This window comes from Hemitrygon akajei, chromosome 7 (genome assembly GCF_048418815.1).
Source record: "Hemitrygon akajei chromosome 7, sHemAka1.3, whole genome shotgun sequence".
Classification (NCBI taxonomy): Eukaryota; Metazoa; Chordata; class Chondrichthyes; order Myliobatiformes; family Dasyatidae; genus Hemitrygon; species Hemitrygon akajei.
The window spans coordinates 106262619-106277769 of NC_133130.1; the positions used below are offsets into that span (position 1 = coordinate 106262619).

Below are 15151 nucleotides of genomic sequence, written 5' to 3' on the forward strand. Positions count from 1 at the left end.
TTCGCCCTGACTCCCCCCCGCCCCCCCACTTCCGTTCGGGTTGACTGGTGGCGCAGTGAGATCGGAGTGGGCTCGAGAACGGAGGTTCCCGAGTTCGATCCAGTAACAGACTGCTCCCATGCCAGGTTGATGTCCATCCAGTGACTCCTGTACCATCCGTGCTGGGTTGATGTCGAGTGCGTAACTCGACCTCGTAAAAAAAACACTGCCTTTAAATACCCACCCAGAATATTGTGGAGGATCAAATACCCAAACCCAGCACAGCCCCCACTTGTCCCATTTAACCTGACTCAGTACGGTGCAGTTTAGCACCCGGGGAAATCAGTGAGGTGGTCCTTAGGACCCAGCAGACCTCGGGAGCCGCGGAGGATGGGACCCGCCGCCCGTAGTGTTTCTGTTCCGTTGATGGGAAGCGATCGCGATTGAAAATAAAGTGGAAATAATAAAGCATTTGGAAAGAGGTGAAATGTCATCAGTCATTAGAAAAGCTTTAGGCTACAGTCGGTCAATGATCGGAATAATTTTAACGGATAAAGTGAGAATAATAGAGCATGTGAAAGGCCCTGCCCCGATGAAAGCTACAATTATTACTAAACAACGCAGTGGTTTAATTATTGGAATACATACGTTTCTTAAGTGTTTTATATGCATAGAAAGGTAAAATATATACTTATATACTAAGACAAACGTTTGATTAACTGACGCTAAATAATACCAGATGTATTTGTTCCGACTTACGTACAAGTCCGACTTAAAGACGGACTCTGGAATGGAACTCGTTCATAACCTGATGACTGCCTGTATAAGATACTGACCAAAGCTTCAAATGCTTCCCACTTCCTTCAACTCCCGACTAACTTTATAACTTAAGAGCTTGAGAAGCATTCCAAGGCATTTCACTGGGGCACAAATGTTTACACGGTTCAAGAATAATTTTGAAAACAATTGTAATTTGTGGTACTTTAAAATAATATATTTTTTAAAGCAAGCGCTGTAAAGTAAGGAGTCAGGGTTACAATGGGAACTCTAAAGTCATATTGCGTACCTGTCTTTACCAGCAAGTTTCAAAGCATCTGTTGGGTGGCCAACGTCAAATGCAGTAGATCCTTTCAATAAGCAGGCACTACTGCCTAGTTCACACGCAGAAGTCTCCGACAAAGGCCCTGGCAATTAAAAAGAATTCCAAGATATTACCAAGTATTGAAGTGAGGACAGCATTGAAACTGGACACTCAGGCAACTGGCCCAAGCCCCTGATCATACTCCACAGATCTCCTCACTTACAACTAGCCTCAACCAATATCCCTCAATGCATTAATTAAGCTTCACAGAGGGCGAGAGGGAGAATTTAAAAGGCAACATTTTCCCCATGCAAAGGGCGGTAAGTGGACCTAGTCGAGGCAGATACAATAGTATCATCTAAATCAGAGGTTCCTAACCTTTCTTATGCCATGGACCAATACCAGTAAGCAAGGGGTGCAGGTTGGGAACTCCTTTTTAAATAGAACTGTGATGGACTGGGCTGTATCCTTCACTTTTATTACTCTTCAACAGAAGGGATAACTTCACCCACTTCAACACTGAACTGTTTCCACAATCCATGGATTCACTTTCAATGGCCCTACAACCCATGTTCTCAGTGTCAGTTATACATTTATTTTATTTGCAGAGCTTGTCTTTTGTACTTTGGTCATTTGTCGGTCTTTGTGTGTAGTTTTTCCATTGGCTTTATTGTATTTCTTTGCCTTACTGCAAGAATCTAGGTAGTGTATGGTGACCTGTATGAACTTCGATAATGATTTTACTTTTCTCTGCACCTGCTCCGTGCCTCTGTATAGAAATCAGGGCTGTTAGCAGTATCCACATCTAATCAATGCACTTTGTATGTCTAACATCTCAGCTTTATTTTCCTTCAAGTTGTCCATAAAGAGTTTTGTTATTTGTGTTTGTGTATTTATTCCTGTACACCCAGATTCCTCACTCTTTTCCATACATGAAGCATGCTGTTTCATTCTTCCACCAAAATGAAATTTCTTCCCCCTCCCTCTTCTCCCTTTTTCCATTCCCAATTTTTTTTATTAGTTTTTTTATGCATTTTCTACCATTCCCAATTCTTACTCCCCTCTTATCCCTTTTCTCACCTGCCTATCCCACCACCGGCCAGTTACCCCCCTCCTTCCCCTTCTTCCACACTTCACTATCCTCTTTCTTCAGCCCTTTACCACCCATCACCCCCAGCTTCTGACTCCATGCCCCTCCCTCCTCGTCTTACCTATCACCTGCCAGCTTGTACTCCTTTGTCTTCCCCCACTTTTGTAAATCTGGCTTCTTTCTCCTTCCTTTCCAGTCCTGAAGGAGGATCTCGACCCAAAACTGATTATTCCCCTCCATAGGTACCAGTTGTCTGCTGAGCTCCTCCAGCATTTTACATGTTACTCTGTTTCCCACTTTCCCCCGAAACTCAATTACCATCATACATTTATGCTGGAAGTTTAGTAATGACTGCCTTTGTTGCAAACCCCACTGTTAACTACATTTCCTTTCTTTCTTTTTCAATCTTTTTATTAGTATTAAAAATATTATGAACAAAATACAGTTAATATATTAATAAAGGGATTACAAACATACAAATTCCCATTACACATGAAGGAATACATAAGCAATGAATACAGTATAAATAAGTTTTCCCAAAACATGAACCATATAGTATATATATGAACAAGGTAAATCTAGATATTTCATAATATATAATATATAAAAAAAAGAAAAAAAATATATGCAAAGTTACTAACCTACTAATCTAATATCTAAGGAAAAAAAAGAAAGCAAAAAAAAACTTTAAAAAAAGAGAAAAAAAAAGGGCTGTTTCTCACGAGAAAACATAAACATCAATGTTGTCAACTCCGATCCTCTCAACATACATACGATTAAAGCTGAAAAAACCAATAAGCTTGGCACAGGGCCATATTACATCATATGAAAATATTGAATAAATGGTCTCCATATCTTTTCAAATTTAATAGAAGTATCGAATATAGCCCTTCTAATTTTTTCTAAATTTAGACATAACATAGTTTGAGAAAGCCAATGAAATACCGTGGGAGGATTAATTTCCTTCCAATTCAACAAAATAGATCTTCTAGCCATCAAAGTGAGAAAAGCAATCATTTGACAGATGGAAGGAGATAAATGGAGTGAGTCCATCATCGGTAAACCAAAAATTGTGGTAATAGGATGGGGTTGTAAATCGATGTTCAGTACCGACTACATTTCCTAATTCAGGCATTGAAAATACAAAATTTTGAATTACATTATTTTATGTAAATATTAAACAATGCTCCTAACGTTGTTCACTGGGTCACATCACTATTCCTTAACCTCTTACTCTCTATTCAATTCTGCCAGATTGTGTTGATCTTGGCTCATCCCTTGTAGCTGTCAGTTCTGGTTGCCTCCCTGTAGGAAAGATATTGAGGCTTTGGAGAGGGTGCAGAAGAGTTTTACCACAATGCTGCCTGATTTAGAAGGCATGTGTTATCATGAGAGGCCAGACAACCTTCCAGTAACTGGGGTTTTCTCTGGAATGCCAGAACCTGAAGGGGTTAAGATGTCTGATAGCAGAGGGCATGTACTAAATGTGAGAGGGATTAGGTTCAAGGGGAATGTGAGGAGTAAGGTGGACACCTGGAATGCACTATCTGGTACAGTGGTAGAGGCAAATACATTAGAGCAGTGGTCCCCAACCACCGGGCCGCGAAGGAACAGTATGATTTGGCGGTATGAAGCGATACGAGTCAGCTGCACTGCAGTGGTTGGGGACCACTGCATTAGAGGCTTTTAAGAGACATCTGGATAAGCACATAGACATGAGGAAATTAGTGGGATATGGACATTGTGTAGGTACTGTGGTGCTAGATAGTTTGTAAACTCTGTAGAACATTCTCTATTTCTGCATAAGTATGACCCAAAATGTGATCAGATCTTCAACACAAGTCCTAAAACTAGATAAAGAGAACCCAATTAAACAAAAAAATACATACTTGTTCATTTATTTATTGAAAAAATGATCAATAGTGCATGTATTTGTTGGAAAAAAGTGTGCAAACCTTTGCTTTCAGTAACTGGTGTGACCCCTTTGTACAGCAATAACCTCAACCAAACATTTCCAGCGACTGTTGATCAGTTCTACAGATCAGCTTGGAGGAATTTTAGGCCATGCTTCCTTACAAAACTGCTTCAACTCTGGGATGCTGGCGGGCTTCCTTGCATGAATTGCTTGCTTCAGGTCCTTCCACAACATTTCTATAGGATTAAGGTCAGGATTTCGACATGACCATTTCAAAACACAAATTTTCTTCTTTTTAAACCATTCTGTTGTTGATTTACTCTCATCTTTTGGATCAGTGTCTTCTATTAAGCTTCAGGTGATAGACTGCTACCCAAATATTCTCCTGTAAAATAACTTGATACAATTTTGAATTCATTGTTCCCTCAACGATTGCAAGCTGTCCAGGCCCTGAGGCAGAGACAGCAAAGCAGCCCCAAACCATGATGCTTCACAGATGGGATGAGGTTTGTATTGGTGTTGGTGTGCGGTGCCCTTTTCTCTCCAAACAGAGCATGTGCATTTCTGCCAAAAAGTTCAACTTTTGTCTCATCTGTCCAAAGAACTTTGTCCCAGAAGCGTTGTAGGACATCCCGCTGGCCTTTTGCAAACTTGAGGTGTGCAGCAAGGTTTTCTTTTGGAGAGCAGTGGTTTGCTCCACGGTGGGTTAAAAGAACCAGCAGAAATGGAACACACCTGGAGTCTGGTTTTGATATAAGCAAAACACTATTTATTAGTATCTACCAATAATAGTAAACTTAAAACCAGATATACCAAGGATTAACAATGTTAGGCATATATAAGCATATATAGGTGTGTATATGTTTCCCAAAACTCATTCAAGCTTAGCTGGTAAATGATACAGTCTTATGATGGTATGTGAGAAAGTTCAGTTCAATGCACAAGGTTGCTGTTGTTGGTAAGAGAGTGATTTGTAATCCAAAGGCGTATGTCGTGAGAAGGCAATTACATCGATATTCCACAGATTCCACGACAGCAATGCAAAATAACAATAGCAGTAGGTTTTATCTCCGAAGTTGTTCCACTCCACACACGAAGTATCACCGACAGTGATCTTCAACGAATATCCTTTCAACACAAGTGATACCACACCCAAATTCAGCTACGGGACATCTCAAAGTGGTGGCCACAGGATACTCAAACAGAATCCACATATGGATTATCACCAACAGTAGCTTATCACAAAAAGGGGACCATCTTCAAGGGAACCACCACCAGGCAAGGGTCAACACACTGGTAGATTCCACAAGGTTACCCCAATCACACAACGTGATAGCCACTTATCCAGTTCCACGACATACAAAATAACTCCAACAGTGATTTGCCAGAGGGGTGCCTTTCTTCAGTGAACTACCACACCCAGACAAAGAGTAACACACATGTGGTAATCACAAAGGTTTTCCCCTCACCAGAGAACCCACTCCTGTGGATTGACTAAGTGACAATCACACTTCCATAGCTGAATGGAAACTACCCTTACAGGGTACTTAAAGAGAGAGTCCAAACAGTGATCTCTTTGTTCCAACTAGGAACTAGGTTTCTTCTGTTCCAAACCTTCCTCTTCTCTCTTCTCTTCCTGCAAACTTGTTCTAGTTGCAGAAAACTTGGTGAAATCCACTCCTGTGGATTGACTAAGTGACAATCACACTTCCGTAGCCAAATGGAAACCAACTCACCCTTACGGGCTACTTAGAGAGTCCAAACAGTGATCTCTTTGTTCCAACTAGGAACTAGGTTTCTTCTGTTCCAAACCTTTCTCTTCTCTCCCTGCAAACTTGTTCTAGTTGCAGAAAACTTGGTGAGTGTCATTTATCAATACTCTGGATCGATCTTAACTCACCCCTTTTGGGCTACTGAAAGTTTAAACCAGCGACCGACTCACTGGTGTCTTCCATTGACCAAATCCATCTTGACTCTAAGAGAATCACCTGACTTTGCTTATTCAAAACACGCTGTTGAGTAGATGTAAACACAAGCTGCTCATCATAGCAACCAAGCAATTCTGCAGTCAGTAGAAATCCAAAAGTCAGACTCATTCTCCTGGCGTTTTAAAATGACAGTCCCCAGAAAACACGAACCCGAAGAGTACTTTTTTTTCAAAAAAGCTTTTTTTAACTTTTATTGAACACAAACAAAAACTGAAACACTAAACATATGCTAACAAAGCCGGGGAGTACTTAACAGTGTCCTTCCATGAACACCATTCTTGTTCAGTGTTTTTCTTTTAGCAGACACATGAACCGAGACTTTAGTAAGTGCTATAGATTTCTGCAGGTCCTTGGGTTATCACCTCTTTCAGCATTGCATGTTCTGCTCTTGGTGTGATCTTTGCAGGATACCCACTCCTAGGGAGAGTAGCAACAGTATTGAGTTGTCTCCATTTGTAGACAATTTCTCTGCTGTGGACTGACGAACACTCAGGTCTTTAGAAATGCTATTCTAGCCTTTTCCAGCTTCATGCATCTCTACCATTCTTCTTCTAGGGTCCTCCAAAAGTTGTTTCGATCAATAAATGGTGCACGTAACAGATCTTTCTTGAGAAGAGGAGGTTCCGTCAGTAACCTGACCTTGTGTGTCTTTTTTTTATATATAGAGCAGGGCACCTCTACAACACACATCTCCAATTTCATCTCATTGATTAGAATACCTGACTCCAAATAGCTTTTGTAGAAGGCGTTACCCCAGAGGTTCACATACTTTTTCCAACAAAAACATGTAAAAGTGGATTATTTTTCTCAATAAGTATATTTTTGTGTCATTTATTTAATTGGGTTCTCTGTCTAGTTTTAGGGCTTACATGAAGATCTGATCACATTTTAAGTCATATTTTTGCTAAAAGAGGAACTTCTACAGGGTTCACAAATCACTGTAGGAGTGATTAGTGTTTGGGTGCATTTGATTTGCGTTTTAGCTGTGGGCCAAAGGGCCTGTGTTGGACTCTTCTATGTTCTAGCCTACAAATCTCACTACTTTTCTGACAGCAACTCCCAAAATCACACTGACCACCACTCCCCCACTTTATACTGCCCACCCTTCCAACTTAATTGATTTGGAATAGTAAAAGGGAGACCATTGTAAACCCATCACCTAGAAATTGGGGACAATACAAAAACATCACAAAATTATTGCTAATTACATACATGCTCATTAGCTGGCATGAAAACTTACTTATATCTCTACAAATATTAATATAGAGATCTTCATCATCATCAGGAGAATCGACCAAATAGCCTCCTGAGAGCTTTATCAGTGGAGTCAAATCCCGTTTCTTTCCATCTTCATCAAACACGTAACAGGGAACCTTAAATTTTAATGCAATAGTTAATAATCAAAATGAAGACAAGATTAGAAAAGCTATGGAATTATAGATAGCAAGCAAACAGTAGTCAATTATACAAATTGCCAGTTAAATACCCATTCTCACAAATATTTCATCCACCTGCTAAACACACTGGTTCCTGCAACCTTTCATCAATGGGTGGCAATTCGAGAGAAGTGTATTCATTCCTAAAGAATACATACATTTTTAAAAATGGAAAATGGAAAAAATAGTCAATGCAATTAAGCATAACATCTAGGGATTTGCAAACCATTAAAAGGCCCATTAGTATTGACTATACTGAGCAGCCCTCTTCCAATAGAGCACACGATTACCCAAATACCTGCTGCAAAACATCTTACAGATCAAACCTGCATCGTCAGCACTGATGCAAATTTTAAATGCCTGTCTCATGAATAAACAAATAGCAAGTGTTTAAGTGATGTCAATCCCAGAACTGCCATAAATAATGACAAGCGTTTGATTCCAATATTGAGTGCTGAAGTCAAGGCCATTACCAACAATTTGCTTAATTCACACAAGAGTGCTTACAGTATTCAAAAATGCTGAATGTGCTGAAAAATTAGAATTCCATAGTGAAAATATTAAATTTCTGACAACTTAAAGCACACATAGTTACAAGTTTGTCAACTACATTCCAAGTACTGGCTGAATAAAGCAATGGGAGGGAAAAGCCCAGCTTTATTAAGGGTTTTGGCCAGAAATGTCAGCTCTAAATTCTTCCCTATAAATGCTGCCTGGCCTACTGAGCTCCTCCAGCATTTTGTGTTTTACTATGGATTTCCAGCATCTGCAGAATATCATTTTTCTCAGCAATGTCTTTCATCAAATGTTTCATTTGTAAGAGTTGATCAGAAAAGGCACATACAAAGGTCCACACAGCTCAAGAATGGACCTACCTCGTGCCAAAATGAGACCACTCTCAGGGTGGAGGAGCAACACCTTATATCCTGGGTAGCTTCCAACCTGATGGCATGAATATCGATTAAAAACAATCCCTCTCCCTCCCCTCTTATTCTATTCCCCCCTCTGGCCCCTTAACTCTTCTCACCTGCCTAACACCTAAACAAACTGGGGGGGGGAATCTTAGAGCTGAAACAAATGAAAAATGCTGCCACCTGTTTGTATGAGCAAATGGTTCATTAAATTAAAAGGAACATAACCATTTAACTCAAAAACGCACTTTCAAGCAAAATTAGCAATTACCAATGCTGCCTGAAACAAAGTGCCCATGGGAAGTCCCTTCAAATTAATGTGAATGTAATGTGATTACTGTATTGGAATGGGGATTGAAGAAGAGTTGAATATGATTGGACATAAATAAATAGGAGAAACAGATACCCATTACGGATTTTTTTTTAAAGCAACACGTAAAAATGTTGCTTCCCACTTACTGTGGTGGAAACAAAGTACAGAGCAGAAGATAAAGGTGAATTTATAATCTCTGTACTTCAAGAAAAGCCAGACACCATTGTATTAATTGGCAGAAGCCACAAGTGCAATCACTTCTGTATTTAATCAGCCCTTCCTACCTCCTTAATGCTTGGTTTCCCATTGGAAAGGTAAGTGGCGACTAAATCATTACTGTGACTGACAGAATGAAACAGCTTTAGTCAAATGAGGCATTACTACGTTCCCAAATGTAAGGAAATTACATTATCTACACTGCAACCTCTCCTTGAAAATCTCCATCAGCAACAGATGCAATGCAAGGCTGTCTGCTTAGCCCCCAGCTCTACTTATGACTGTGAGGCTAAGCACAGCTTCAATGCCATTTTCAAGTGTGCTGATGACACCACTGTCATAGGCCAAAGAAAAGGTGGTGACAAATCAGCATTAGGGAGGGAGCATGAGAATCTGGCTGAGTGGTTCCATAACAACAACCTCTCCCTCAACGTCAGCAAGACCAAGGAGCTGATTATTGACTCCAGAAGGAAACCAGAGGTCCGTGAGCCATTCCTCACTGGAGAATCGGAGGTGGAATGGGTCAGCAACTTTAAATTCCTTGGTGTTATTACTTCAGAGGACCTGCATGCAGGTGCATTTACAAAGTAAGAATTGCAGCACCCCTAAGGAGTTGGCAAAGATATACGTCCAGTGGCACGCAAAAGTTTGGGCACCCCTGGTCAAAATTTCTGTTCCTGTGAATAGCTAAGCGAGTAAAAGATGACCTGATTTCCAAAAGGCATGAAGTTAAAGATGACCCATTTCTTTAATATTTTAAGCAAGATTACTTTTTATTTCCATCTTTCACAGTTTCAAAATAACAATAAAGGAAAAGGGCCTGAAGCAAAAGTTTGGGCACCCTGCACAGTCAGTACTTAGTAACCCCCCTGCTTTGGCAAGTATCACAGCTTGTAAATGCTTTTTGTAGCCAGCAAAAGGCTGATTTATACTTCTTTGTTGGCTCTACACCATAGCCTACACAAGAGGCCTACACCGTTGTGAGCATTTATACTTGTGCGTTGGTGTCCGTGTCGCTCTGCAATTCACCGCCAAAACGCTATTTGGCAGCGGGGTTTCAATGCCACAGTGTTGAGTTTCTTTATGTTCTTCAAACAATGGCGACTGAAACTGAGTGCATCGTATTGGAGTTGGAGCTAATAAACGTTGAACGAGAGTTACTTTTATTGAAATTACTGCAACGCAGAAAAGAGAGATGTCGGAGGAGATGGTGTGTACGACCATTGAACGGATCGAGGCAGAGAAGGGTGAATTTTCTGTGCTTGTCCACCCACTGACACGGACAAGGAGATGCATTTCAAATATTTTCGGATGTCGGCAGGTAGATTTGACAACTTAGTTCATCGCTCAAAAGCAACCAGAAATGCGCAGGAGGAAATGCGATGTTACCAAGTGGACCAATCACAGTTGTTGCAGTCTGCGTCGCCGTGACACAGTTACGTTTTTGGGGAGGTGCATGTCAGGCTACACTGTACCTATAGCATAGATTCGATGCATATAAATTGGCCTTAAGAGTCTTTCATTTCTTGTTTGGGGTATTTTTGCCCATTCTTCCTTGCAAAAGGCTTCTGGTTCTGTGAGATTCTTGGGCCGTCTTGCATGCACTGGTTCTTTTGAGGTCTATCCACAGATTTTCAATGACGTTTAGGTCAGGGGAATGCGAGGGCCATGGCAAAACCTTCAGTTTGCGCCTCTTGAGGTAGTCCATTGTGGATTTTGAGGTGTGTTTAGGAGCATTATCCTGTTGTAGAAGCCACCCTCTTTTCATCATCAGCTTTTTTACAAGATGACTTTTAAAAACTTACAGAAGGAAACTAAGAAAGTCATTAGGAAAGATGAATTATGAAAGGAAATTGGCAATTATTATAAAAAAGGATACTAAGTTTTTTTAAATATATAAAGAGTAAAAGAGTGACACGAGTAGATATAGGACCGATTGAAAATGATGCCAGAGAAATTATAATGGGTAACAAAGATGGCAAAGGTACTAAATGAGTATTTTGCATCAGACTTCACAGTGGAAGACATCAGCAACATACCTGATAGCCAGAGGTCTCAGGGAATAGAATTAGGTACAGTCAAGATTTCTAGAGAGAAAGTGCTTGGGAAGCTAAATGGACTAAGGATAGATAAGTCTCCCGGACCGGATGAAGTGCACCCACAGGTTCTGAAGGAGGTGGCTTTGGAGATTGTGGAGACATTGGAAATTATCTTCCAGGAAACAATAGACTTTGGCATAGTTCCGGAGGACTGGAAGGTTGCAAATGTAGTTCTGCTGTTTTAAGAAAGGAGGGAGGCAGCGAAGAGAAAATTACGGACCTATTAGTCTGATATCGGTAGTTGGAAAGTTATTGGAGTTGATCCTCAAGGACGAGATTATGAAATACCTCGAGGTGCATGACAAGATAGGCCCAAGCCAGCATGAAGGGAAGATCCTGCCTCACCAACCAATTGGAATTTTTTGAGGTAATCTCAAATAAGATTGACAAGGGAGAGGCTGTCGATGTTGTGTATTTGGATTTTCAAAAGGCCATCGATAAAATGCCACATAAGAGGCTGCTTAATAAGATGAGAGCCCATGGAATTACAGGAAAGATATTGGAATGGGTGGAGCATTGGCTGATAGACAGAAAGCAAAGGGTGGGAATCAAGGAATCCTATTCTGGTTGGTTGCCGGTTACCAGTGGTGTTCCACAGGGATCAGTGTTGGGGCCACTTCTTTTTAAACTGTATATCGATGATTTAGATTATGGATTAAATGGTTTTGTGGTTAAGTTTGCAGATGATACCAAGATAGGTGGAGGAGCAGGAAGTGTTGAAGAAATGGAAAGGTTGCAGAGAGATCTGGTCAGTTTAGGAGAGTGGGCAAAGAAATGGCAGATGAGATACAATGTCGAAAAATGTATGGTTGTACATGTTGGAAGAAGAAATAATATCGGGCAGATTATTATTTAGATAGGGAGAAAATTCAAAAATCGGAAGTGCAAAGGGACTTGAGGGTCCTCGTGCAGGATACCCTGAAGGTTAACCACCAGGTTGGATCGGCAGTAAGGAAAGCGAATGCTATGTTAGCATTCATTTCAAGAGGAGGAGTGTATAAGAGTAAGGAGGTGTTGATGAGGTTCTATGGGGCACTGGTGAGACCTCATTTGAAATACTGTGTGCAGTTTTGGGCCCCTCATCTAAGAAAGGATGTACTGATGTTGGAGAGAGTTCAGAGAAGATTTATGAGGATAATTCCCAGAATGCAGGGGCTAACGTATAAGGAGTGTTTGTCGGATCTTGGACTGTGTTCATTAAAGTATAGAAGAATGAGAGGGGACCTCAGAAACATTTCGCATGTTGAAAGGATTGGACAGAGTAGATGTGGAAAGGCTATTTCCCTTAGTAGGCAAGTCCAGGACAAGAGGTCACAGTCTTAGAATTAGACGGTACCCATTTAAAGCAGAGATGAGGAGAAATTTTTTCAGCCAGAGGGTCGTGGATTTATGGAATTCGTTGCCACATACAGCTGTGGAGGCCCAATCATTGAGGGTGTTTAAGGAGGAGATTGAAACTAGATGGGAGAATATTTTAGCTGATGGTGGAGTGGGGGAGCAGACTTGATGGACAGAATGGCCTACTTCTGCTCATTGTCTTGTGATCTTGTGAACTTTTTGGCCACAATGAGCAAAGGTATGTTTGGAGAAAAAAGGGTGCAGAATTTCATGAAAAGAACACCTCTCCAACTGTTAAACACAGGGGTGGATCGATCATGCTTTGGGCTTGTGTTGCAGCCAGTGGCACGGGGAACATTTCACTGGTAGAGGGAAGAATGAATTCAATTAAATACCAGCAACTTCTGGAAGCAAACATCACACCGTCTGTAAAAAAGCTGACAATGAAAAGAGGATGGCTTCTACAACAGGATAATGATCCTAAACACACCTCAAAATCCACAATGGACTACCTCAAGAGGCACAAGCTGAAGGTTTTGCCATAGCCCTCACAGTCCCCCGACCTAAACATCATCGAGAATCTGTGGATAGACCTCAAAAGAGCAGTGCATGCAAGACGGCCCAAGAATCTCACAGAACTAGAAGCCTTTTGCAAGGAAGAATGGGCAAAAATACCCCAAACAAAATTGAAAGACTCTTAGCTGGCTACAGAAAGCATTTAAAAGCTATGATACTTGCCAAAGAGGGTGTTACTAAGTACTGACCATGTAGGGTGCCCAAACTTTTGCTTCAGGGCCTTTTCCTTTTTTGTAATTTTGAAACTAAAAGATGGAAATAAAGAAGTAGTCTTGCTTAAAATATTAAAGAAATGTGTCATCTTTAACTTCATGCCTTTTGGAAATCAGGTCATCTTTTACTTGCTTAGCTATTCACAGTAACAGAAATTTTGACTGGGGTGCCCAAACTTTTGCATGCCACTGTATAGAATTTGACAAAAGTTTTAAATGCGTAGTGGAGTTTATTTCTGTCCAATAATATTCAAGTCTTCCTTAATCCCCATTCCAATAGAGCAGTCACGTTACATTCGCATTAATTTGAAAGGCCTTCCCACGGGCACTTTGATTTCAGGCTTCATGGGTAATTGCTAATTTTGCTTGAAAGTGCCATTTTGGATTAACCAGATATTAACTGGTTTTATCTTAGCCTGGTATGGAAACACCAATGCCCTCAAATGCCAAGTCCAACAAAAAGTAGTGGTGGATACAGCCCATTCCATCATGGGTAAAACTCTCCCCACTATTGAGCACATCTACACAAAATGCTGCAGCTGGAAAGCGGCATCCATCATAGGGACCCCACCACATAGGACAAGCTCTCGTCTTGCTGCTACCTTCAAGAAGAATCAGAATCAAGTTTACTATCACCGGCATGTGTCATGAAGTTTGTTAACTTAGCAGCAGCAGTTCAATGCAGTATATGATATAGAAGAGAGAAAAAAAATAACAAAATAAAAATTAAGTAAATCAATTACGTATAGAGTAGATTAAAAAACGTGCAAAAACAGAAATACAGTACTGTATATTAAAAAAAAAAAAGTAAGGTAGTGTCCAAAGATTCAATGTCCATTTAGGAAATAAATGGTAGGAATCGGCTGTTCCTGAATCACTGAGTGTGTCTTCAGGCTTCTGTACCTCCTACCTGATGGTAACAGTGAGAAAAGGGCATGCCCTGGGTGCTGGAGGTCCTTAATAACAGACGCTGCCTTCTGAGACACCACTCACTGAAGATGGCCTGGGTACTTTGTAGGATAGTACCCAAGATGGAGCTGACTAGATTTACAACCTTCTGCAGCTTCTTTTGGTCCTATGCAGTAACTCCTCCATCCCATCAACCCATCAGAATGCTCTCCATGGTACAACTATAGAAGTTTCTGAGTGTACCGGTTGACATTAAAAAAAATCTCTTCAAACTCCTAATGAAGTATAGCCGCTGTCTTGCCTTCTTTATAACTGCATCGATATGTTGGGACCAGGTTAGATCCTTAGAGATCTTGACACCCAGGAATTTGAAACTGCTCACTCCCTTCACTTCTGATCCCTCTATGAGGATTGGTTTGTGTTCCTTCATCTTACCCTTCCTGAAGTCCACAATCAGCTCTTTCGTCTTACTGACGTTGAGTGCCAGGTTGTTGCTGCAGCACCATTCCACTAGCTGGCATATCTCACTCTTGTTCGCCCTCTCGTCACCACCTGAGGTTCTACCAACAGTGGTTGTATTGTCAGCAAATTTGTAGACGGTATTTGAGCTATGCCTAGACACACAGTCATAGATAGATAGATAGATACTTTATTCATCCCCATGGGGAAATTCAACATGTCATGTGTATATTGAGAGTACAGCAGTGCACTAAGCACACACCTCTGAGGTGTGCCAGTGTTCATTGTCAGCGAGGAAGATAAATTATCATCAATCTGCACAGACTGTGGTCTTCTGGTTAGGAAGTCGAGGATCAAATGCAGAGGAAGGTACAGAGGCCCAGGTTCTGCAACTTCTCAATCAAGATTGTGGGAGTGACGGTATTAAATGCTGAGCTATAGTCAATAAGCAGCATCCTGACATAGGTGTTTGTGTCGTCCAGGTGGTCTAAAGCCGTGTGGAGAGCCATTGAGATTGCATCTGCCATTGACCTATTGTGGTGACAGGCAAATTGCAATGGGTCCAGGTCCTTGCTGAGGCAGGAGTTCAGTCTAGTCATGACCAAACTCTCAAAGCATTTCATCACTGT

At 41.0% G+C, this 15151-nt stretch overlaps 1 protein-coding gene across 1 annotated transcript in view; it reads right to left on the reverse strand.

The window, feature by feature from the left end:
* igf2r (insulin-like growth factor 2 receptor) overlaps window positions 1–15151 on the reverse strand; it is a 200444-nt gene that overhangs the window by 155421 nt on the left and 29872 nt on the right. Inside the window, exons 5-6 of the mRNA XM_073051626.1 lie at window positions 7294–7426; window positions 1046–1163 (exon numbers count right to left, since the gene is read on the reverse strand). Coding sequence (XP_072907727.1) covers window positions 1046–1163; window positions 7294–7426 — 251 coding nt within the window. The remainder of the gene's footprint in view (window positions 1–1045; window positions 1164–7293; window positions 7427–15151) is intronic.